This window comes from Protopterus annectens, chromosome 3.part0, assembly GCF_019279795.1.
Source record: "Protopterus annectens isolate FY-2018-M chromosome 3.part0, PAN1.0, whole genome shotgun sequence".
NCBI classification, from domain to species: Eukaryota; Metazoa; Chordata; order Ceratodontiformes; family Protopteridae; genus Protopterus; species Protopterus annectens.
Genome location: NC_056731.1, coordinates 1,641,530,904 through 1,641,555,250, shown reverse-complemented (window position 1 = coordinate 1,641,555,250; position 24,347 = coordinate 1,641,530,904). Strand labels below are relative to the sequence as shown.

At 44.3% G+C, this 24,347-nt stretch overlaps 1 protein-coding gene across 1 annotated transcript in view; it reads left to right on the top strand.

Annotated features, from left to right (window-relative positions):
• Positions 1-24,347, top strand: part of ATP6V1C1 (ATPase H+ transporting V1 subunit C1) — a 1,077,102-nt gene that overhangs the window by 591,269 nt on the left and 461,486 nt on the right. Inside the window, exon 6 of the mRNA XM_044065676.1 lies at positions 16,562-16,653. Within this exon, the coding sequence (XP_043921611.1) occupies positions 16,562-16,653 (92 nt within the window). The remainder of the gene's footprint in view (positions 1-16,561; positions 16,654-24,347) is intronic.

Sequence of the window (24,347 nt, the reverse complement as noted above, 5' to 3'; positions counted from 1 at the left end):
TGAGGATGTCTTCTTTGGAGACATCATGGAAATGCTCAGGCTCAGGGGGGTGGTCTGCCCCCAAGGCTTCCTCTGATGAGTCCGTGTTCCTGGAGGCATTGCAGGCCAGTCTACCTCTTGGGTGTCCCTCGGCCGACCCCTGGTGGACCTTGTGACCACCAGGGTGGAAGGAGCCGGACACTGTGGAGCCAATCCCCAAGCGCCGGATAGGATTTTGAGCCCCGCGGGCCGGCCCCATTGGAGCAAGGGTCCCCTGTCGATGCCATGTTGATGGCGGCAGCCACTTAAGAGGGAACTAGCTCAGGAGAGCCCCTCGGTCCATCCTAGCAACAGACCCAATGACCTGCCTTTTCAGCTGCCAGTGCTTTCTCCTCTGGCAGCACCTTTGGGAGGAAGGCTGGCACTTTTCAAAGAAAATTGGAGTTTAATTACCCAGGACAGATGGGTATTGGATATCATTCAAAACGGTTACAGGTTTTATTTCCATACCTTGCCTCCTTTCAAAGGCATGCCAGACATTCCTCCTCTACAAAGAAAAGAGGCTCACAAGCAAATTTCTCTGTTACTCCAAATAGGGGCCATTCAGCGGTTCCTGTGCCAGAAAGGGGCCTAGGATTTTATTCTCGCCTGTTCCTAGTACCAAAGAAGGGGAACACGTGGAGACCAATTTTGGATTTATCTATCCTCAACACTTATCTGGACATTCCCAAGTTCAAAATGTTGACGTTACAACAGCTTTTACCTCTACTGGGCAAAGATCACTGGATGGTAACTTTAGATCTCAAGGAGGCTTACCTTCATGTGCCTATCAGACTAAGTTGCAGGAAGTATCTGCGTTTTCGAGCTGGGAATTCCCATTATCAGTTCTCTGCATTGCCCTTTGGCTTATCTACAGCCCAGAGTATTCACAAAAGTTCTGGCTCCAGTGATAGCTTACTTCAGGCTAAAAGGAATACAAATCTATCCTTACTTGGACGACTGCCTGATTCTGGCTCAAGAAAAAGAAGACCTTTACAGCATTTGGAATATGTGATACCAGTGCTAAGATGCCTGGGGTATTCTGTGAACGAAATAAAGTCCAGTCTAGTACCCTCTCAAGACATGTGCTTTCTGGGTGTGAGACTGAATACAGCAACCCAGATGGCCTTTTTAACCCGACAAACAAAAGAATCTTTCCCTTTACTTCCATCAACTATCTCTTCAGTCCGGCTGACTGCAAGGACAGTCCTTCAAGCCTAGGGTTCATGGCATCTTGTATTCTGGTGCTTCCCAATGCCAAACTGCATATGAGGAAGCTGCAATGGTACCTCAAAATGTATGGACACAGCACTGCCAGGATTTGGACACTGTCATTCAAATAATACCTTGCATTCAAAGGAATTTTTGTGGTGGGCTCAGGAATGTCACCTAAACAAGGGACTCTCTGTGACCCGCCAGAGGCGAGTCAGATTCTAACGACAGATGCCTCAGACATAGCTTGGGGAGCTCATCTGAATGGAAAGTGGATACAAGACAAGTGGCCTGCCAGACTACAGCATCTACATATCAACATGAAGGAGATGTTAGCAGTCCAGTTTGCATTAATGGCTTTCAAGGAGTTACTTCTTCCAGGGCAGGTGTTGATTCTAACAGACAACACAACTGTCATGTGGTACATCAACAAACAAGGGGGAACACATTCTTATCCTCTATGCAGGCAAGCAATGATTTTATGGGAGACTGCGCTCAGCTTGCAACTAACTCTTCAGGCAAGGTTTCTGCCGGGAGCACAGAACTCCTTAGCAGATGTGTTAAGCAGGCAAGTCATGGATCCCCACGAGTGGAAACTGGATCTTCATGTATTTCGGAAATTGACAGTGTCATGGGGAACTCCAGACATAGATCTGTTCGCTTCTCCACTGAACCACCAGCTGCCAAAGTTTTGCACAAAAAGGTTTCATCACACAGCTTGGAAAGTGGATGCTCTTTCTTTCAGTTGGACAAATCTTCATGTGTATGCCTTTCCACCTCTGCCTCTTCTCCCAAAGGTACTCCTAAAGGTCAGACAAGACAAGCCAAGGATGATTTTAATAGCTCCAGATTGGCCTCGGCAACACTGGTACCTATTACTAAGGAGTCTGGTAAGGAAGCCTCCATGGCCTTTACCTTTGATTCCACACCTATTGTCTCAGAGGGACGGTCATCTACTCAATGTCAAGCTTCACACTCTTCATCTGACAGCCTGGCATATTCTGTTTTGAAACACAGCAGGTCTCAACTTCCTCAACAAGTTTTGAATGTGATTATGGAAGCCAGAAGACCTAGTACAAGGAAAGTGTACTCCAAAACAAAAATCTCTTCCATTTTTCTGAGTGCAGCAAAGGATTTGGAGGTTTCTGAGCCTAATTTGAGTGTGGCTCTTCAATATCTTACTGAGTTATTAGACAAAGGTTTGTCTTTCTCTTCCATTAAGATTCATGCTGCAGCAATTTCAGCTCACTATGATTGTGACCCACCATTGTTTTCTCATCCTTTGTTCAAGCAATTTCTTAGAGGGGCAAAGAATATAAGACCCCAACGTAGAGCTCCTACTCCTGCTTGGGATCTCAATTTTGTGTTGGAGAAACTTACTCTACAACCTTTTGAGCCCAAGTGCTACTGCTGAATTGAAATACTTGTCATGGAAGACTGCTTTTTGTTGGCCATTACTTCTGCAAGAAGGGTTTCTGAATTGCAGGCCCTTATGGCGGTTGAGCCTTTTTTGATTTTCCATAAGGACAGGGTATCATTATGTACTAATCCTTCCTTTATGCCTAAGGTGGTTTCTAGTGTGGCTTTAAACCAAACTATTCATTTGCCTACTTTTTATGCAGATCCCCAAAATAAGGGGGAAAAGGTTTTGCACACTTTAGATGTACACAGGCAGTTGCGTTATTATTTAAGCAGGACTAAGGCTTTTAGGCAGTCTCAGCAGTTGTTTGTTTCTTTTGCTTTGAGTTCTCAGGGCAAGCCTGTGTCAAAACAAACTATTTCTAAGTGGATTGGGTTTTGCATTACATTTTGTTATTCCCATCATGGCAAGGAGATTCCAGCTGGGATTAGGCCTCATTCCACTAGGGCTACTGCCACTTCTACAGCATTTCTAAGGGGGGTGGCAACTAAGGATATTTTGGAGGCAGCTACTTGGAGTTCAGTGCATACTTTCTCTAAGCACTACCACCTTCCTCTCTACTCTAAATCCAGGGCTGGTTTTGCCACGGCTATTTTGCAGGGCATGTTGACAGCCCCTGCTTCCTTATGATTTGCCAGCCTCCCTTACCTCTGCTTTGGGATTCTACCCAAGTGTTAGGACTGCAGCAATGTGGGATGAAGAACATAGTACAGTTTTGTACCTACCATAAATGTAGATGTTCGAAGATCCACATTGCTGCAGTCCAATTTACCCTCCCTCCTTCCCCTCTGTGTTTAGGGGTGGTTGTGTGGGTGGGGTTGTACCTTTGTAAATTTGTATATATTGTATATATATTGGGTACAAGAGTGTTTGGTGTTTTTTGGGTTTTGGCCTTATCGTTTTAGGGTCTTCTGACATCTGGGGCAAGAAAAGACTGAGGATATGACGTCGGTCATGCGCATTTGTACCCTGACGTCCTGACGTCAGACTAATGCGCCTTGACTGACGTCAGCCATATACTTTGGTATTCGGGCCGACTGGGACAGCGGACTACCCAAGTGTTAGGACTGCAGCAATGTGGATCTTCGAACATCTACATTTATGGTAGGTACAAAACTGTACTTTTCCCAGTGAACATGTCCCCAAATTCCTGCAACACTGCTTGGATTTCTTGAACCTAGGTAGGAGATAGCTGCTGGGACATTGTTACCCCTTCCACTGAGGTGTTAGCCCGAGCCTCACTGAGGAGATCACTCCCCAGATCTCCGTCAAACTCCTCTTGCAGTCCACTGCAAATGTGCAGCACAAGGGCCTCCCTATCATGGTAAGGTTTCATCATGTTAACATGGTACAGTTTGTGCCCCTGCCGTCTGTCTAGCAGTTCCACCATGTAGTTAACATCACATCTGGAATAGGGACTTCATTTGTCAGCAACCTGTGGGTCTTGGATCCGATATTGGATCCGAGCCGGCAACTATTTATACAGCTATGGATCTGAGATCCTAGCTCCTCCCCTCACCCATAATCCCCTGCCAACCCCAAATGACCTCAGATCTAGTTTGCCGCTCTAGAGTGTGTCAGCTGGATTTTGAGCTCCTGGCGATTATTGAGATAAGTGTTTCCATTTTATCTCTCTAGCCTTTTTTTCTGTCAGTAATTAGTGTGTGTGTATTAGGCTTCCCTTTAGTCTGTTCTTTTTTAAATTTTTTAGTGTTACCCTCCCCTCGCTGGTCATTAGTGTGTGATTGTGTGTGTTTGCATTTGGTGCCTTGTGTGTTTGTGTAGTGTTTCTTAGTTTAGGGACATGTCAGAGGCCCCAAAGCCTATTTTTTCTAAATGCACCGAGTGTGGCCATAAGCTCTCCCCAGGGGATGGCCACACTCTGTGTGTTCGGTGCCTTGGGGTTGAGCACCTGTCCTCAGGATGCACGATTTGTGCAGGGTTCAACCCCAGGGCACTGAAAGAGCGGAGGTCGAAGCTGGTCCTGGCGGGACTTTTGCCCCCGGAGTCGGCTTCGGCCTCCACTACTCCTGTGGCACCTCCTCAGCTTGTGGTGGTGGCCACTCATGCCCCCCTTCCTCCGGCCGGGATTCAAACTCCCACTAAAGTGCCAGAGAACAGGGAGACCAGGAGGGAGAAACGGGAGGGAGAAGCACCACAAGCGGTGGGCTGAGGCCTCCGCTTCAGGCCCCCCCCCCGCTAAGCGGGCTTCTCCCTCCATGGCTTCCAAGTCTCCTCCTCCTTGGCTCCGATCACCTTGCTTCTCCCCGGGACCGGAGGAGGAGGAGGAGACCCAGTCTCCGTCGAGGTCATCGAGGCAGCACTCCAGGCCTGCCTCGGTGGCTTCGTCGAGATCCACTTACAGCCTGTCTGATGCAGACTTGGACCGGATGATGATGAGAAGGTTCATCCAGGCCCAGCTGCATATGGGAGTGCTCCTGCCCCCCCCCCCGAGCTCGACACCCTTTTTTGCTCCGATAGCTCCTTCTCCAACCCGCTTTCCGGGTTTGGAGCGCTTGGAGCCAGGCATCGTTGGAGCTGGGGGTGGGTCAGCGCCGACAGTACTGGGTACTTCGGATCCGACCATACCCTCGAGTTTGTCTGTTCCATCGTCTGATCCGACCTCTCGGAGCCATGGCCCGAGCTTCGGATCCAAGGGATTCAGTGTGCCTTCGGCTCCGTCCAGGTTGGAGCACACTGGTCCCTCGGATCCAATGGTCCCGGCACCGGTTCCAATCCCTTCGTCGGATCCGAGTGGGAGTATGCTCTCAGAGCCCAGGGAGAGCGGCTCCCCCTCTGCCTTCGATGTAGTGGAGAGGGCTCTGTCGAGAGCATCCAGACCTCAGGCCCTTGTCTTGGCTCCGCCCTGCACTCCCTCTCTGCTGGGTCAGGCTGCCATCACCCGGCCACAGGGACAGCCTGCTTCGATGTCCCAGGTTGTTCCTTTGGAACAAGACATTGCTGGTGAGATCTCCTCAGACAGCCCCCACGAGGAAGTGCCTCGCAAGCATAAGTGTAAGAGGAGGCACGTGGACTCCCCCGAGTCCTTAACAGAGGACACGGACTTGGATGAAGGGGAAGGCTCCCCAAGGTCACCCCCTGAGGATGTCTTCTTTGGAGACATCATGGAAATGCTCAGGCTCAGGGGGGGGTGGTCTGCCCCCAAGGCTTCCTCTGATGAGTCCGTGTTCCTGGAGGCATTCGAAGCAGGCCAGTCTACCTCTTGGGTGTCCCCTCCGGCCGACCCCCTGGTGGACCTTGTGACCACCAGGGCGTGGAAGGAGCCGGACACTGTGGAGCCAATCCCCAAGCGCCCGGATAGGATTTTGAGCCCCCCGCAGACCGGCCCCATTGGAGCAAGGGTCCCCCTGTCGATGCCATGTTGATGGCGGCAGCCACGAAGAGGGAACTAGCTCAGGAGAGCCCCTCGGTCCATCCTCCGAGCAAGGAGTCTCGCTTGATGGATTGCCTTGGGAAGTGGGTATTCAGTTCAGCGACCTTCTCGGTAAGGTCTCTGAACTACATGGCACATGTCATCAGGATGCAGCGGGATCTTATCAAGGAATACGCTGCTTCCCCCCGGAGTTCATGTCTGCGGAAAACAAGCAAATGTACTCCACTCGTATGGCCACTCTGAGATCTGTTTCTAATACCTCTATGCGGCTGTTGTCTCACGCAACTGAGGGAGCCGCTAGAGCTAGCGGAGCGGGCCTAGTTATGAGATGCCAGGCCTGGCTCCGACATTGTGACTTCGCGGAGCCCTTCAAGGCGTCCTTTGCTAATGCCCCCTTTGATGGTTCTGCTTTGTTTGGCAAGACCATTCGCGAGACACTTGTCCAGAGCGAGAAGGACGGGAAGACGTTGTCTGCCATCGGAGTCCGCTTCTCTGCTCCCCAGAGGTCCTTTTACAAGAACCAAAAGGGACAGAAGATGATGTGATTCTGGAAATCGCAACATTCCCAACCTGCTCCGGACAACCAGTCCTTCGTGGCAGAGGAGGACAGGGAGGATGCTGCCCTAGAGGCAGAGGGGCACCGAGAAATTTTGGGTCCAGAGAATCCTTCTCTGATCGGCCCACGCAACAGCCCTGAAGGATTGCCTGACTGCTCCACTCTGGAGGCAGTCTGGGGGCATGGGAGTCCATCACTTCAGACCGCTGGGTGCTTCGGATTATATCCATAGGTTACAAAATCCCTATGCTACATGTTCCCAGACTCAAGAACCTCTCCGATGTACCACGCAATCAGAGGAGGCTGCAGCCGCAGAAATCCAGCAGCTGCTAGAAAAAAGGGCCATCCAACCCATCCCCCCAGACCAGCTTGGATTAGGGTTTTACTCCAGGTTCTTTCTGGTGCCAAAAAAGACGGGGGACCTGAGACCAATTCTAGACCTTTCCCTCTTGAACCTGTCCATAACCAAGGAGAAATTCAGAATGGTCACTCTTCAATCCATTCTCCCTCTGTTGCAGGAGAACGACTGGATGTGCTCAATAGACCTCAAGGATGCATACTACCACATTTTAATGGACAGACAATCCAGGAGGTTTCTCCGCTTCCGGCTGGGAGCCAGCCACTATCAGTTCAGGGTCCTTCCCTTTGGCCTCACCACAGCCCCCCAGGGTGTTCACCAAAGTTTTAGCAGTGATAGTGGCCCACCTGAGACTTCATGGAATGCAGGTCTTCCCGTACCTGGACGACTGGCTCCTGACCGCCCCAACAAGGCATCTACTCTGCTCAGCCAGAGATTTTTTTCTCTGCCTAGCCCCCCAGTTAGGCATCACGATCAATATGGACAAATCCTCCCTTGCTCCGACACAAGTGATAGACTTCATAGGGGCCAGATTAGATACGAGAAGTCTGCGAGCCTACCTCACTTCGGAACGACTACAGAATCTGAGTTTACATGTGCGGGCCATCCTCCAATCAGAAGCTCCACCCGCGGATTTGGTCCTGAGGGCACTGGGCTCTATGGCAGCAGCAGTAACACTCCTTCCATGCGCTCACCTAAACATGAGGGTACTACAGTGGACCCTCCAAGTACAATGGTCCTTCCAGCTTCTTCCTCTCAGTCACCTTGTCTCTATCAGCAAGGCTTGCAGGAGGGCCCTGTTATGGTGGCTTCATTCCCCAGACCTCCGTACAGGCCGCCCCTTCTGCGCTCCACCTCCTCTCGTCATGGTGACCACGGATGCTTCTCTCCTTGGGTGGGGGGGGGGCATTGCTCAAGCAGAACAGTCCAAGGCACATGGAACGACACAGAGACCTCCCTGCATATCAATGTTCTGGAGATGAGGGCAGTGCTGTTGGCGTTGCAAGCACTTCACAACCTTCTTCCCGTAGGAACTATTATGATACAGACGGACAACATGTCAGTTGTCTGGTATATCAACAAACAGGGGGAAACCAGGTCTTATCCTCTCTGCCGAGAGGCCATGAGAGTGTGGGAATGGGCGATCTCCACCAACCGCTTTTTGATCGCAACGCACATTCCGGGACGGTCCAGCATTCTGGCGGACAAACTCAGCCACACTATTCTTTCCCCTTACGAGTGGTCTCTCAACTCCCGAATAGCGAAGTGGATTTTTGCAAAATGGGGGCAACCCTGCTGCGATCTTTTTGCCTCTCCCTCAAATACGAAATGCGACAGCTTCTTCACCCTAATTTCCCCACCAGGGGAAGCCCCGAGAGATGCTCTAGTGCATGCTTGGCCGCCCGGTCTACTTTATGCCTATCCTCCTTTACCCCTGATGCTAAAGATGTTACAGAAAGCCTCTCGGTTGGGGTGCAAAATGATCCTCATTGCCCCATTCTGGCCTCAACAAACTTGGTTCCCTTACCTGTGGTCTCACTTGGTGAATCCTCCCTGGATTCTGGATCCCAGCCCGGATCTGATATCCCACCCATCAGGCTTACCGACCCCGAATCTGGACAACCTGAAGCTGACAGCTGGGCTGCTCCAGTTCCACTCTTAATTAGGACTCCCGGTATCTCTTCACCAGTCAAAGCCATCTTGGTGGCAGCGCATAAACCTTCCACCAGGAAGATTTACCGCAGTAAATGGAAGCGCTTCTCCGTCTGGGTGGAACATCATAATCTGGACCCCTTCACTGCTCCGCTAACTTCCGTTTTGGACTTCCTTACCGGGCTTTTTCAGCAAGGGGCTAGCTGTTCGACACTCAAGGTACAATTGGCAGCCATCTCCCATTACCATGTAGGACACGACATAGGTCCTTTGATGTCAGCTAAACCTTCCTCAAGGGTACTTTTCTGCTCAGGCCCCCTATCAAAGAAGCCATACCCCATTGGGACCTATTGCTAGTTCTTCAGGCCTTGACTGCTTCTCCCTTTGAACCAGCTGCCTCGGCTGATCTTAAATACCTGTCTTGGAAAACAGCATTCCTGGTAGCCATCACTTCTGCGAAAAGAGTTTCGGAACTTCAAGCTCTTTCCGTAAAACCCCCTTACTTGGTTTTTCATCAGGATAGAGTGTACCTCAGGACCAATCCATCTTTCTTGCCTAAGGTGGCCTCAGAAACCAATATCAATCAGCCCATTAACCTTCCTGTTTTCTTCCCTAATTATCAAAATAAAGGAGAATACAAGCTGCATTCCTTAGATGTGCACAGGCAGCTGCATTTCTATATTCATAGGACTGCTGGTCACAGACAATCTGATCAGCTGTTCATTTACTTTGCCAAATTCAGTTTGGGTGAAGCCGTTTTGAAGGTCACCTTATCACACTGGATTTCCCAATGTATCCTTTTAGCTTATGGGGCTTCTGGGAGGCCCGCACCTCAAAGAGTTTGCGCACATTCCACTTGTTCCATATCTACTTCTACTGCATTCAGATCTAGAGTCCCCTTGGATGTTATTTGCTCGGCAGCCACTTGGGCCTCATCTCATACCTTTATTAACTACTACAAACTGGACATCATTTCCAGAGGGAGAGCATCCTTTGGCTCCGCAGTGCTCCGGAACATCCTTCCATGATGGCTGCCCAAGATCCAGGTAGCTGGGGAGACTGTCCCACAGGTTGCTGACAAATGAAGTCCCTACTCCAGATTAAGAAGTTATTTACTCACCATAACGTTCCATCTGAGTAGGTGGCTTCATTTGGCTGCAACCATCCCCCCCTCCTTCCCCCTGGCCTTCAGAAGAGTTAGTTGGTGGTATTATTCCTGCCTTTTCCTGTTGGGATACCTTTTTAGGTATATATAGGAGGGCAAACTTGATCTGAGGTCATTTGGGGTTGGCAGAGGATTATGGGTGAGGGGAGGAGCTAGGAGCTCTGATCCATAGCTGTATAAATAGTTGCCGGCTCGGATCCGATATCGGATCCAAGACCCACAGGTTGCAGACAAATGAAGCCACCTACTCAGATGGAACGTTATGGTGAGTACATAACTTCTTATTACCTTTCTTACCACCTTGTAGGGTCCCTCCCAAGCTGCTTGCAGCGTGTTGTGTCTTGATAGGAATGAGAACCATTACCTGCTGCCCCACAGCATACTCTCGAGCATTCCTGTCATACCACACCTTTTCATGTTGTTGGGCTTCTGCCAGGTTCTCCTGGGCTAAGTCCATGAGTTCCCTGAGCCTTGTCCTGAGGTTTAGGACGTATGCCACAACAGACTCCTTGTGAGACTTGAACTCACCTTCCCACTCATCTCAAATTAAATCTAGAGGTCCCCTCACCCTATGCCCATACAGCAACTCAAAGGGTGAAAAACATGGATTTCTGGGGAACCTCTCTCTTAGCAAACAACAGATGGGACAAATATTTGTCCCACTCCCTCTTAAGCTCATCTGCAAATGCCCGTAGCGTGGACTTGATTGCAGAGTTTAACCTCTCAACAAGACCATTAGTCTGGGGATTGTAGGGGGGTGGTCTTCATGTGCTTTACCCCACAGGACTTCCACAGACAAGCCAGCAGGTCTGACATGAAATCGGCACCTCTGTCGGTCAGTATTTTTTTTGGGAATCCTGCCCTGCTGAAAATCTCTAACAAAGCATTTGCCAGCTTCTCTGCCTCAATGGAGGACAAAGCCACTGCCTCAGGGTATCGTGTAGCATAATCCACTACCACTAGGATATACTTTTTCCCTGTGAAACTTAGGGTATTCAGAGGACCCACAATATCCGTAGCTACCCTCTGAAATGGCTCCTCAGTCACAAGCAAAGGCATCAAAGGAGCTCTCACCTTGTCTACCTTTTGGCACTGCTCAGAGGTTCTGCGGTACCCTGTTACATCTCTGGAAATTCCAGGCCAGTAGTTCTGCATAATACTCCTCTTTGTACGTTTTATGCCCATATGACCTGCAAAGAGAATATCGTGGGCTATGGCTAGAAGTGCCCGACGGTAGGCTCTGGGCACTACCAACTGCTGTACTCTCTCACCTTCTAGCCCTCCATCAGGGGTCCACTGTCTGTATAGTAACCCTTTGTCCCAGTATACAGATTGCCCCTTTCCTTGAGAATCCGGTGCCTCCCTCAGGACTTGCAATGTAGGGTCTGAGAGCTGAGCCTGTCTCAACTCTCTCCTTGTAACCCTATCCAGCTCCCCTTGCACAGGAAGTCTGGCATCCTCTGACAGTGGTGCCTCACTGTCAGCCTGAGTACTACTACTCACCTGTACCTTTGCAATCACTCTGTCCAAGGGAGCATCAGTACCCACAAGCAGCTGTGGCTCACCTTCAGTTTCACTACTGCAGAGTAGCTCCCTCCCTGAAGTACCCACCTCAGCAGTCCTGGCTGCAAGTATGCAGTCTGTCTGGGTCTCCCCCAGGCTACCAGACCCACATGCTTGTCTCCTAGCCTCATTGTGTGCAACTGCGTAAGCACATGGTACTGCCTCATCCACATTCTTTCCCCTCAGGACATCTGCAGGATGGGAGTTTAGTACCCCTGTTGTCTCAAGACACCCTACTATTGGCAATTTGTCTTTCCCACTTACTGGCTCCCTCACCTTTGGTTCCCCACCTTGCCTCCATGTACACCTGTATGCCTCATGGCCCCACTGGTTGCATTCAAAACATTTAACCCTAGCTTCTGGACGTATACCTGGACTAGTGGCTTCCCCTGCTACTAGCAGATTCTGTTGTGGCAGTCTGTGCTGCCCACCATGGGTTCCTTTAGATCCATGAGCAGTACTGGGGGTCCCTTTCCTGTGCAGGGCTGCCCTGCTTGGCAGGTATAGGTCTCCCTTCATCCCCAACTCATCTGAAGAAGTACATTGTCTATCAGCTGACCAGATCCTCATGTCCTCAGGCAAAGTGCTAAGAGCTTGTTCCCTCACCAAAAGGTCTGCCAGCCCTTCAAAAGTGGTGACCTGACATTCACTCACCCACCTATGGAAATAAGTGCTCAATTCAGCAACAGATTCACACACACTTTCTTCTGCCTTGCATCTGTGCTCACGAAACTTTTTCCTATACATTTCAGGGTTTAGATTAAAACATTCAAAAGACATTTCTTTACAGCAGTATAATCAAAACATGCAACGTCAGACATTTTAGCTAATGCATTTACGGCTTTACCATGGAGTAAGGGGGTCAGGAACCATACCCAGAGCCCTTGGTCAACTTCATACTGTTTACATACCCTCTCAAACATATGAATGAAACTATCAAAATTATCCCCCTCTTTAAACTGCGGAAGAAATTTACTGACCTTTGTGCTTCTGGGGTCCAGTTACTCCCTCCCCATTACCTCCATAACTCTGGCGAAGAGTCAGCATCTCCATCTCATGCTGCCTCTGCTTTTCTTGTTTCTCAGCTTCCAGATGTTACAGTTTCTCATTCTCCACAGCCTGCAAATGTCGCAGTCTCTCATTTGCTTCTAATTCCACATGGCTGGCCTCCAACTCAAGTCTCTTTAGCTCCAGCTGGATTTTTAAGTCCACTGCAGAAAGGTTGAGCTTTCCATTCTCTGAGAGAATTATATCTCCACTGCCAGTTTGATTGTCCTCTTGGTTGCTGTTTTCTGATGCAGCTGTAACCAAGGCTGCAGCCAGTTCTGCCTTAGTCAGGTTTCTATGCACCAGTCCCCTAGCCTGGCACATCTCCGCCAGCTGGCCCCTTGTCAGCTTTTCATACTCCTCTGCTGACATGCTGCCTGCTCACGCTGACTAACTAAGCTAACAAAAAAAATAAAACAATTGTGATCTGAACTCTTGAGTATTCGCTGCAACACCTTCAAAGCTCACTGTACAAAAGCTACAGGATGCACTCTACCCACACCACTGCAAGCCAATTAGTATTTGCCAACTAATTAATATCTGATGTGGGTATCCCACCACTGCCAAACAATATGTGAGGTGGCTATCCCAACCACTGCCACTAGTTAATATGTGACGCCTGTGCCTTGGCCTAGCAATCAAGAAGCCTCAGTGCTCACCACTAACACCAACTCATATATGAGGAAAGGATAACAAATACACACAGTAAAGTACAATTTCCCTTAAGAACACACAGAGATCACAGTAAGTCTGGGGCTGGTCGCACCCTTGCTCCCCAGGTCCCCAATAAGACTCCCCACTGGCACAGCTATAGGGTCTAGATCTCAGCCTAGCTGGACAAGCTAAAATCTTCAGTACCCTCTCTGTCCAACCAGTGCTTCGTGTCCCTGCCCAAGTAGCTTACACACACACTTTGAGATAAGAGGTTATACAACCCCAGAGACACTTCTGGGGAAGGCTGGCACAGGTTCTCCAGTTGTGCCCCTTTTACCCAGACTATACGGTAGTAATCACTTGCCACCACCCTGCTAATATTATCAGCTACCCAAAGGCCCTTAAAAGGGTGTCCAATTATTACTGTGCAATATTATTATCCAGTTGGTAAGTGTGACTAAACAGTCTCAAGGCTTATTAGAGTGACTTGGTACAGGATCCTTATATACATGCAGTGTACTCTTAGAGCTTAACTTATAGGTTCATAGGTAGGTACTAGGCTATCGGCCCAAGGGCCTACGCAAGCCTAGCCAACAAGGTTCTCTGGCTTATGCCACCCAAGAAAGTTATTTTCCTGTGCCACTGTCGAGCTGAGACACAGAAGTGATCCCTGGGGTGTATTTCCTATTTCCCATACACTCGTCAAGATTTTTCTTGAGTGCTAATGAAGAACTTTGCTTGACATAGATGAGTAGCCTGTTCCAGAGTATGGGATGTCTCTGGGACAGGAATCTATCCCTCCAGCATGTCTTGTTTATTGTGGTGACAAGGTTTAGGTCCCTAGAGCATGTAGCTTGGAGGGATTGGGATTTCTTTAGGTGTAGCATGTCCAACAGCTCTGGGTTTGACATAGCTTTATATGTTAGGCAGAGATCACCTCAGAGTAGGCAATATGCTATGGAGTAAAGCTGGAGTTTAGGGTATTTGTTTGAGGCCAGTAATCCTGTTAACCTTGGTGGACTTCTTCGAAAACATCACCAGAGTCATAGACAAAGGCAGATTTGTGCATACAGCATACCTTGACTTAGCCAAGGCCTTCAACACAATCCCATATTTGGCCATCTTTGATAAACTGTCTCAGTTGAATATCAGCCCTTATGTTGCCACATGGGTTCGTTGATAGATCACACTCGGTCAAAGTTGGGGACTTTACCTCAACTAGCAGACCTGTCACCAGTGGGGTTCCACAGGGGTCAGTGCTGGGTCCCCTATTGTTTAAAATATACTTCTCCGAAGTTCAGGCCAAAACAGAGAGGCTGCAGCTGACTGTTTGCTGACAACTGCAAATTAGGTGCAATGATTGAATCCCCAAACGATGTCACTATACTTCGAGGGACTTGCGCAAACCAGTGATTTGTACCAAAGCCATGGACTCACTCTCAGTGCTAAAAAATGCATCATTATCCCCTTTGTTAAAATCGGTATTCCTGCAGACCATCACATAAATAATACCCTAAGTAACAACTCAGTACTGAGAGATTTGGGAACACAAGTTCACTGTAGCTTAAACTTTGACCACCATGTGTCTGCTGTGGTAAGCAAGGCATTCTATGTCACACACCTCATTAGCAAAGGCATTGCCTCAAGAGTGAAAGAGGTCATAACTTCTCTTTACTCTATCCTCATCAGGCCAATAACTGAGTGCAGTGCTCCCTTTAGTATGTACCTTACCAGGCACCTGCAGCAACTTGAGAGAGACATCCGAGATTTCTAACCAAGAAGATTCAGGAACTCCAGCACAGTCATACACTGACAGACTGAAGTCACTGTCACTGTACTCAGTAGCATACAGACTACTTAGAGGAGATATGTAAGGCCTATACAGCAATCTTGAATCCAAACCTAATGGAAATGCTGCACATCCATTAGTCAGATGGGACAAGGGTCACCTGTTCCAGGGACCTTAACCTGGCCTGTGACATAAGTAGGACCTGCTGGAGAGAGAGATATGTCCCTGAGGTTGCCACTCCTCTGGAATAGGCTACCAATTCACATCAAACAGAGCCCCTCCATGTCCCTGTTTAAGTATAGCCTGGATGACTGGATAGAAAACAGTAAATTCTGCTTGGGATTTCACCTGTGACCCTCCTAGATATGGACAGTCATCATTAACTACGATCTCAAGTTTAGGCAAGATCCTTTATATTGGGTTTCTCTAATATTATATTGGGTACACATGGCGAGGCTTATAAAGACCTTCAGATTAATAGCCTAGTAACCACCTATGAAATGGCCAGCAGATCACACTATTTTGTCAAAGATAGTATGCACCTGTCTTTTCTAGGCTTTTGAATATTGGCTAAAACATTGTTGTTCTCATAATGCCTTTTTTTTAGACATGCCAAACTGACAAACCTAATGACACTGTAAAACCATCCCAAAAAAATCCAAATGTGTTACTGCAATGCCAAATGTTTAAATACAAAACTCCACTCCCTCCATGCTCTTCTCACCCTGGAAAATATAGACATTTGTGCACATACTGAGACATGATTTAAAGCCATTGAGAGCACCCTGGCAGTGCAGGGCTACAATGCCTTCCACATATTTATACCAGCTTCTGGTCCGTTTAGTTCCTGCACAGGCAAGGGACTAAAGGTGTTGGTGTCTTGATTGATTTACATCAGAAACAAACATACCTCAAGGCTGGTTAATCTGGATAATGCACTTGAGCTTCTCCATGTCTAAATGTCATTAGGCAAAGTTCCATACCATATCCTTGAAAGCTATATGTCTCTTTATGACCTAGGTAACCCTTATCACATATATAGAAACTTACTGGAGACTATTCAATGCGGTGCCATATTCATGGGTGACTTTATTTACCCCTCACTAAACTGGGAATTCTAGAGTATATGGAACTTGCAGACCCAGAGATTCCTGGACTTTGTAAACCAACTCAAATAGTGAAGAAGTGAAGCTGGGCCATGGCACATTTCAAATGATGTTCCCTAATGTAGCTTTATCATTAGGTTTATTTTTGCAGTTATCAGAATTCAAAAGTCAGCATTTGTTTAACCTGTCTTTTCTGGCACATTTCTTCAGCCTTGTACAGTATTAAAAAATGACTTACTCCAGTATAAGCTTTCCCTGATTCCAAAAGACTTGCTGTCTACATAAGTGACTTACTAAAGAGTAAGCCTGCCTTATAGCTAGGCCTTACACCAGAGTAAGTTGCTTACATAGAAAGCAAGTTACTGAAGAGTAAGCCTGCCTTATAGCTTGGCCTTACACCAGTGTAAGTCGCTTACATAGAAAGCAAGTCTTCTGGAATTGGGACAGACTTTTACACTGAGAGCCTGTCTTTTGGAATTTGGCCCTAGATGATTCAAGAAGAAGCCCAAAATAGTAAGTTAATGGAAAACTGCTGACTGTCTTTATTCTGAAATCATCTGTTATAGCTTACTCACAACTGATGCACTAAAAATCATTGAACTTCATTTTCTTCATTTAATTTATAGCAAGTAACGCAGATTGACAATGACCTTAAAACAAGAGCATCTGCTTACAACAGCCTCAAAGGAAATCTTCAGAACTTGGAACGAAAAAATGCGTAAGTGGAATCGTTTTCTGAAACTGCTGCTAAATTTGCAACATTTTAACATTGTCATAGAATAACTTGGCATAAAAAATTAAGCCTTGAATTTATTACAACTTTCAGCATCTTAAAAAAAAAAAAAAAAAAAAGATACACATGCCCACACGCATACATTCATGTATATATGTGTATACACTAATCAGTTAATCTGGGAACAGTAGCTAGCATGCAGATGTAATTTTTTTTAAAGATGCAAAGTATTGCATGGAACATGACACTATTTTGTGTCTTATTACAGTTTAAGAATTTTAAATAATTGTGAAACAGACTGGTGTGGCTTGAGCTTCAAGGGCCAAAATTGTACAATAGTATAAAGAATTTTAAATACTTGTGAAGCAGATGGTAAGAACTGGAGAGTCAGGTACCATAAATATTCATTTCAGTGTATTTGAGCATATGCTTACTTGTGGCACTCCATTTCAGTAGGAAAGTTGCTATCCAGTGTGCAAATGAATGAAAGGTCTGTAAGACTTGCTGCCTGATAACTACAGTATGAAAGCATTGCTTGATTTAACAGTAATTCACATATCTTCAACTCGCGTGATAAATATTAATAGCAGGTAGTGCTGAGGAGTAAGGCACTGTTAATGAGCTGCTTCCTACAACTGTAGCAGGGAGTATGATTCCCTCAGCCTCTGTTTACCTGCTGTGTACCTCTAAAGAAGTCGCTTAACCAGACCATGCTCTTGGGTTGCCATTAAATTTGGAACTTGTGTCCAGTGGATTGCAGCTTATTGTTACTACAGCCTGTAGCACATGGAATTGTCAGGAAATTCACCATGCAGGTGGGCACTGCCTTCACTGTGCTTCTGCTCCTGAGTTTGGCTTTCTGTGGTTGAATGCTTTCTTACAGCATTCATTCAGCCTTATTGCAACATCATATGCTAATAAAGTAGAGAATATGGAGACCAGGCAAATGAGAATTGTATACTTTCAAACAGTGAAAATAGTGAAATTAATAAGACTAATGGTGATAACAGTCATTATTTTGTATCAGTTGATAGAACAAAAGAGTTTACTGTGTTAGAAGTGAGCGATTTTTCAAATCTGGTTTGAAATGATGCACTAGTATTTGGAGATTCAGTTAGTAGAGGAACTGATACTAACCTTTGCAGTGATGGTAATGAATATCAAATAGTTTTTTTGCCTGCCGAGAGCAAATATTCTGGATGTGACTAGGGCTTTTGAATGCTGTAATGTAAGGGAAGTATGGAGCTGTTTTTATTCATATTGGTTCAGATGATCTCCTCTTCAAGGAATCACTGACTATTGGTAGGGAACTTGAAGCCCTATTAGCTACCATAGCTTGTACAGGTGTTAGGATTTATTTTTCATAAGTCACTTACAGAAAAAAAGAGCCAGATAGACATGAATGAAAAGATTTTGGGGGTAAATACCTACATAACAAATAAGCAAGGTGGAAAGTTGTAGGACGTTGAAGCCAAATTTTGGTCAAGCACGGATGGATGTGTTTAGGTGGGTCTACTTCAGAAGACTGAAAAACCAAAAGACTGAATCCCAGAATACTGAAAACTCAAAATACTGAAAACATTTTAATGCAGGTGGCAAGCCTGCCTACCCCCTGATAATTATATGTACCACCTCCAAGATCACACAACAGTGAACAAGGGTCAAATTCCATCCTTCAGTATTTTAGGATTCAGCTTTTTGCTTTTTCAGTCTTCTGAAGTAGACCCATTTAGGCAGGATGGAATCCAGTTGTCAAAACAAGGGAGGATAATTTTTTTTAGCATATATATTAGCAGTATTTGACTAATACATGACAGGATTTTGGCAGGTCAGAAGTTTAACAGTTCAGGTAGATCAATCTCAGATTTATCTCTTGTTGCGTCTTTTGGCTTTTCCCGGTTAGGGGCTGCCACAACGAACTCCGGTCCGCTACTGATTGGTAGTTGATTTTTACGTGCCGAGTTACCAGCCCTGACGCACAACCTTCAACGAAGGTATGCCCATTCACGCATATCTCCACGCAGAAGACACTCTAGCTGAGAGTCGAACCGGACAGCATCTTACTGTGAGGTGATGCTACAGCAGCACCACAACTGCGGGTCAATCTCTGATTTATCTCTACTGGTTGTTAATGCTAGAAGCATTATGGTTGTTAATGGTAGAAGCATTAGTAATAAAGCTTTTTATTGGAAATGCTACATTTGCATAAGATTGATGTTATTGTCTAAGAAACATGGTTAAAGAACAATGACTGGAAACCAGTGATGTCAGTATAAATGTTTTAAGGTAACAGGCATTCCAACATAAAATCAGGTGGAGGTGTTGTGATACTGATTAAAGATTGTCGTGAGACTTGTGATTATTACAGGTTTGAAAATACCAATATTGTGAACTGTGTAACTTTGACAGTAACAACAACCCTGGAATAGATACAGTTGCTGGAGAGTATAGACAACCAAGGTCAAGTGCTGATAACCTAGAAAAAATTGTAGATTTTCTTGCATGAAACAAAGGGGAGAAAAATAAAAGTAGTTGGGGGTTCAAATTAGCCAGAAACAGATTGAAATATTATTGATTCTAAAACAGTAAGGAGATTGTTTACTAAATATATTCAGGAGCAATTGCTGCAAAATATAAATATGCCTACCAGGGAACGGAGCATACTGAACATTGTGTTCCTACAGAAATTGTTACTTAATGTTAACTTTTACTAGCTCTGATATGCAGTGATCATGGGAATGTATAGGTTAAATGACTACAAGATAATTCTGCCATACTGAAATCACTATGTAAAACTAATTGAACTGATACATTAATTGGAAAGACTGCAGAAGGAATGAGGCAAGTTTTGAAAGGGGAATTGTTTGAGTGGAAAAAATAAATAAATAAAAAGTGTGTAACATCAGGATCTAGGCACCCAAGGTCAGGAGGGTATATTTCTATAAGAACGAGATAATTAAGATGAGAGAAAAAATACAAGAAATAAAAACAAGGTTGAATTATAGCTTTGAAAACTGAAATTAAACAAACTGACTGAACAGACAGATTAAACATAGTGCCAAACACAATCAGGAATTTTTGAATAGAATTTATGTAAAGATATTGAGCCTAAAATAAAACCATTTTATAAATACTTAAGATGTGGTAGGAGTAAAAATATATAAATCAATAAACTGTATGTAGATTCAAAAATGTATTCTCAAACACAACAGATTATAGATATATTTACAAAATCTTATGCAAAACAGTTTGGCTTCACAAAGGGGGGGGTTGATAAATTGTGCTAGTAATATCCGTGTAAATTCTGAACTGAAATCAAATTAGATTATATTGAAAAAATAGTATGCAAACTGGACCCAAACTAAGCACAGGGAGAAGACAGAATTATTAATGAATGACCTGAAAACATGAACTTATAGCTTCATTACATCTTTATTTACTAGGTCATGTAAGTATAGGCAGATTTGTTAAGATTGTGGGGACATGCATTTGTTAAACCCATCTTTAAGGGAAAGAGGAATAGGACAAACCCAGAGTCATGTAGACCATACATCCTTTCTTGATGTAAAAAGTAATAGAGAAGGTTATTTTGGATAATTTAGTGTGCAAATTGAAAAGGTTGGGACTTGAACCTGTATATCAGCATGCATATGTTGAAAATAGCTCTATAACTACCAGTAAATAAAATCCACAACCTTGCTGAAAAGCTCATAAGCAATACTGGGCTCAAATGGATGACAATGACAAAATCTGAGTGCTTTCATTCCTTTAAATTAAAACATGGATCTTCATCAGAAATGAACTTAGATGCAAACAATCCATTTAAATCGCCCTTCCTTCATGACGTAACTATGAAATTGACCAGTCATACAAACATTCAATTTCAAAAATCAAAAATATTTATAGTTGTACTTCATACTAAAAATCAACATTATAAAACATACCTTATCAAAAATACATATAAAATCAAAGTACCTTCATTTCTATCAAACATTTAACATTAACATTTTCATTCAAGGCAGGGAACTTATCAGCTCTTAATAAAACCTGCCATTTCAGTTCCCTGACTTCTAAAACATTATTGCAACTAAATAAAGTTCACTGTTTTTATCTGTTTTAAAGCAGAGAAATGAAATTTGTGAAAACCTTTATATTCAGTGCTGTGCGTTACTGAAGCATTTGTTGGATCATGACCTTTAATGGCTTTTATATGCTCCCATATTCTGAACCTTAACTCTAATACTTTTACCGACATAGAATTGCATACAGTTACTGCAAACTGCCAGGTAAATTATACAGCTGCTATGAAAGCTCTCTCTCTAGCTTTGAATTTAAAGTTCAAACAATCAACCCAACATTGAACTAAGCAGGAAAACAGTGCCTAAGCCACACAAAGTGCAGCAAACAGTAACCAGCCAAAAAAGCACTGCAGAGGAACCAGGCTTAACTCCTGATAATCCAAGTTAAACTTTATTATAAAAACATAAACTCTTAACTAAATCACCATGTTTTAGTTTCACAGACTTCATCAGAATAACACACTAAACAACTCTCTGATGTATATACTCATCTCCCTTAAATCATGTTAATTAAAAGTTAAAACAATTGAACTTCAATAAATAGTCATAGCAACACAGAATAAGTAAATAACCATATCAGCAAAATAGAAAATATAGAATTTCTACTTATTCTGTGTTGCTATGACTATTGAAGTTCAGTTGTTTTTAATTGTCAATTAACATGATGGATTATAGGAGATGGTGTATAAACCCCCAAAGTTGTTTAGTGTGTTACAGCTCATGAAATCTATGAAGCGAAAATGTGATGATTTAGTTAAGCATTTATGTTTTTATAATAAAGTTTAATTTGGATAATCAGAAGTCAAGCTTGGTTCCTTTACAGTGCTTATTTGGCTGTTTAAACAATCAAACATAATAGAACTTGCGTTACTGGTAGATCTCCACTGTTTACAGTTGGCACAAGAGAATGTGCCAGCTATTACTTAGTCTGTGTTGCTGTATTTCATGTGTTAAAAATAAAAGTAAAAACCTTTTAACCAAGAATGAAGTTCCATAGGCTCCTGGTCTGGTAAACCCTCAAGGGTCTTTCAGAAATATTCAAATAAGGAACCAAACCTCTCAGTTTTGGGATTGGTTTCTTGTTTTTCCATTTCCCAGATTTTCCTCCAGTCAGCTCTACTTGAAACTTAACAAGACATCCTTATTCCTCCCACAGGGAGAGCATCAGAGAGAGTGTCTCCTAGATCTACTAGATAAAGTGATTTTATCTGGACTAATCCTTTGCACTTTTTCTTGTTAGTCCTGTCACCCTGTGGGTTACAGGTGGGATAATAGACCTGACTCGAGCTTCTGGATTACCTCTCGACAGGGAAAGGTGATAGAATGGGAAGACACTAAGAATTTATTTGGACTGCAGGTTAGAGAGTACCTTTCTGATCAAGGATTGGTAGCAGAATATAGGCAAAGGAAAGAAATAGGGGGTCCTAACTGAAAGACCAGCACTGGTAGAGGTTTTTTTTTTTTTTTTTTTTTTGTAGAATCTAAAACAGAAGCTGCCATTAAAAAAGGAATAATTACTAGAACATGTAAAATATTGCATGATAACTGTAAGAATCGATCAGAGGAGGTTAGAAAGGATTGGGAAGAGAGACCGGATAAGCAATTCACAAAGAAACAATGGGAGGGTATATGTGTGTGTCCCAAATATGCAACACAATCTAGAAGAGTTAGGATTTTTGCTTGGAAATGTTTACATAGATATTTTTATACCTCAAGTAGACTCCAGAGAATTTTTCCTCAGGTAGGCAACAAATGTTGGAGGTGTGATAGGGAAAAAAGAGGTAATTGGGGAAAATATTTTCTGGGCATGCGGTGAGTTGGTGGACTTGGATTCCCTGTGGGATGCACTGCCCGAGATGCTGAGAGGGCAGATTGGTGTCACGAGTTAGATGATTTTTCTGAGCTATGATACAGAATCAGATGGTTTAATAAAGATGTTTCTTGTTTAAAAAAGGGCAGGCACTGAATAATGTATGTAATGTTGCTTAGGTTATTATTTATTTATTTATTTATTTATTTTACATTTGTTGGCCAGGATGGTCCGACTGAGCTGAATAGAACTTTTTCAGCGGAGGCCAGGGGAGAAAAGCTCCATAGTATACAAGTCATTAAAAGAATTAGAATTTCACAGTAGTTACAATGAAAGTATACTCGTTAATACAGAAGTAATTAGTTAAGAAGCTTCATTGCTTTGAAATGTAAGAATTAAACATTATAAGACAATAATTCATAAAAGGCAGCAATAATTATAAGTAACTGTAGATGTTTCTAATAAATGAGATCAGAAGAGGAAATGAGATCTGTAAATGTAAAGGTAAATAGTATGCAGAGGTTATAGTTCATCATTGGAGGTATAAGAAGACATACTGATAGTGAATAGTTAGGTAGAGTTTAGCAAGTGAACTGAATGTACTTTTATGGAAGATGATAAGGGCATGACCAGTGTGTTTTTAGGTATTCTTTGGTTGCAATTTTAAATTGATTGGTTTGTGTAAGAGACCTGATTTCTTTTGGTGTATCAATATATGTGAAATATAATGTTTGTAAATGTGAATTTGTTAATGCAGTTTGATTGTTTTTTATGTAAATTTGCCTGTGTCAGAAGTGATAATTCAATAAAGGTATTTAAAAAAAAAAAAAAAAAAAAAGCCTTTCTGGATTACCTCTGTTTACTGCTGTTGAAATTCAGAGCTCTGTTTGGATATTTCCCTCAAGGTTTGTTAGATGAGATCTGAGAGTTGTGTCTTTCACAGCTGCTCGGTCTTAATCAATTATCCTCCCCTTCTTACCTTTCACAGGAAGTCTTCTACCATTTGAGAACTGTGGCTGAGATTTTGGCTTGCTGCTGTCAATTGTCCCATCACACCTCAGATAGCCTGATCTGAAGAATCCCAGTTCTTATAGATAACTGTGGCTCTGATTCAGGCTTGTTGCATTACCCAGCTATTCTCTTGAAACAGTCACATCTTCAGCATGTATTGGTGGTATTTGCATTGGTTGAGTCTCCCCAGTATGCCATCCCTTTCAGTGCATTTGTATGCATGGGTGTATGTTGCTACATGTGTACAAGGTACTGTACCATCAAAATAATTTCTTGTCATGACATCTGCCAAAATATCTTAAAAACTGCCACCTACTTACTGCTAACCCTTTTCCTAGTCCAGATGAATCCTTAACAGTGGCACCTGAAAATTTGCCCCTTCCGTGGTCTTAATGATTGGACTGTTTAGGCAACTAGTGTTCTGCCTAACAAATTCAGGCTTAACAATAGATCTGATGTTGTCTGCTCTGTCTGGATTCAGCCTGTGGGACTTTGGATCTAACACCAGTTCTGTCTGTGAGAGCTTTGGCTGTTGTGCCCTTAATGAGTGCAAGGCTAAACTAGTCCTTACGTTTTTTTTTTTTCCTATCCAGCTCTTCTCCTGCTGTTTCTAAGGCCCCTCCTCCAGATCCTAAGCCTGGGTTTGAGAAACCTTGGCCGCACGACTCCCGGCACTGCAGGAGGGAGCTCAAAATGTCTTTCTCTGTTATCACCTCTGAGATGGTTCTTTTGGGTTCCCTGGGTCTGAACAGCCCTCAGCCTCCCCTGGTGCATCAGCA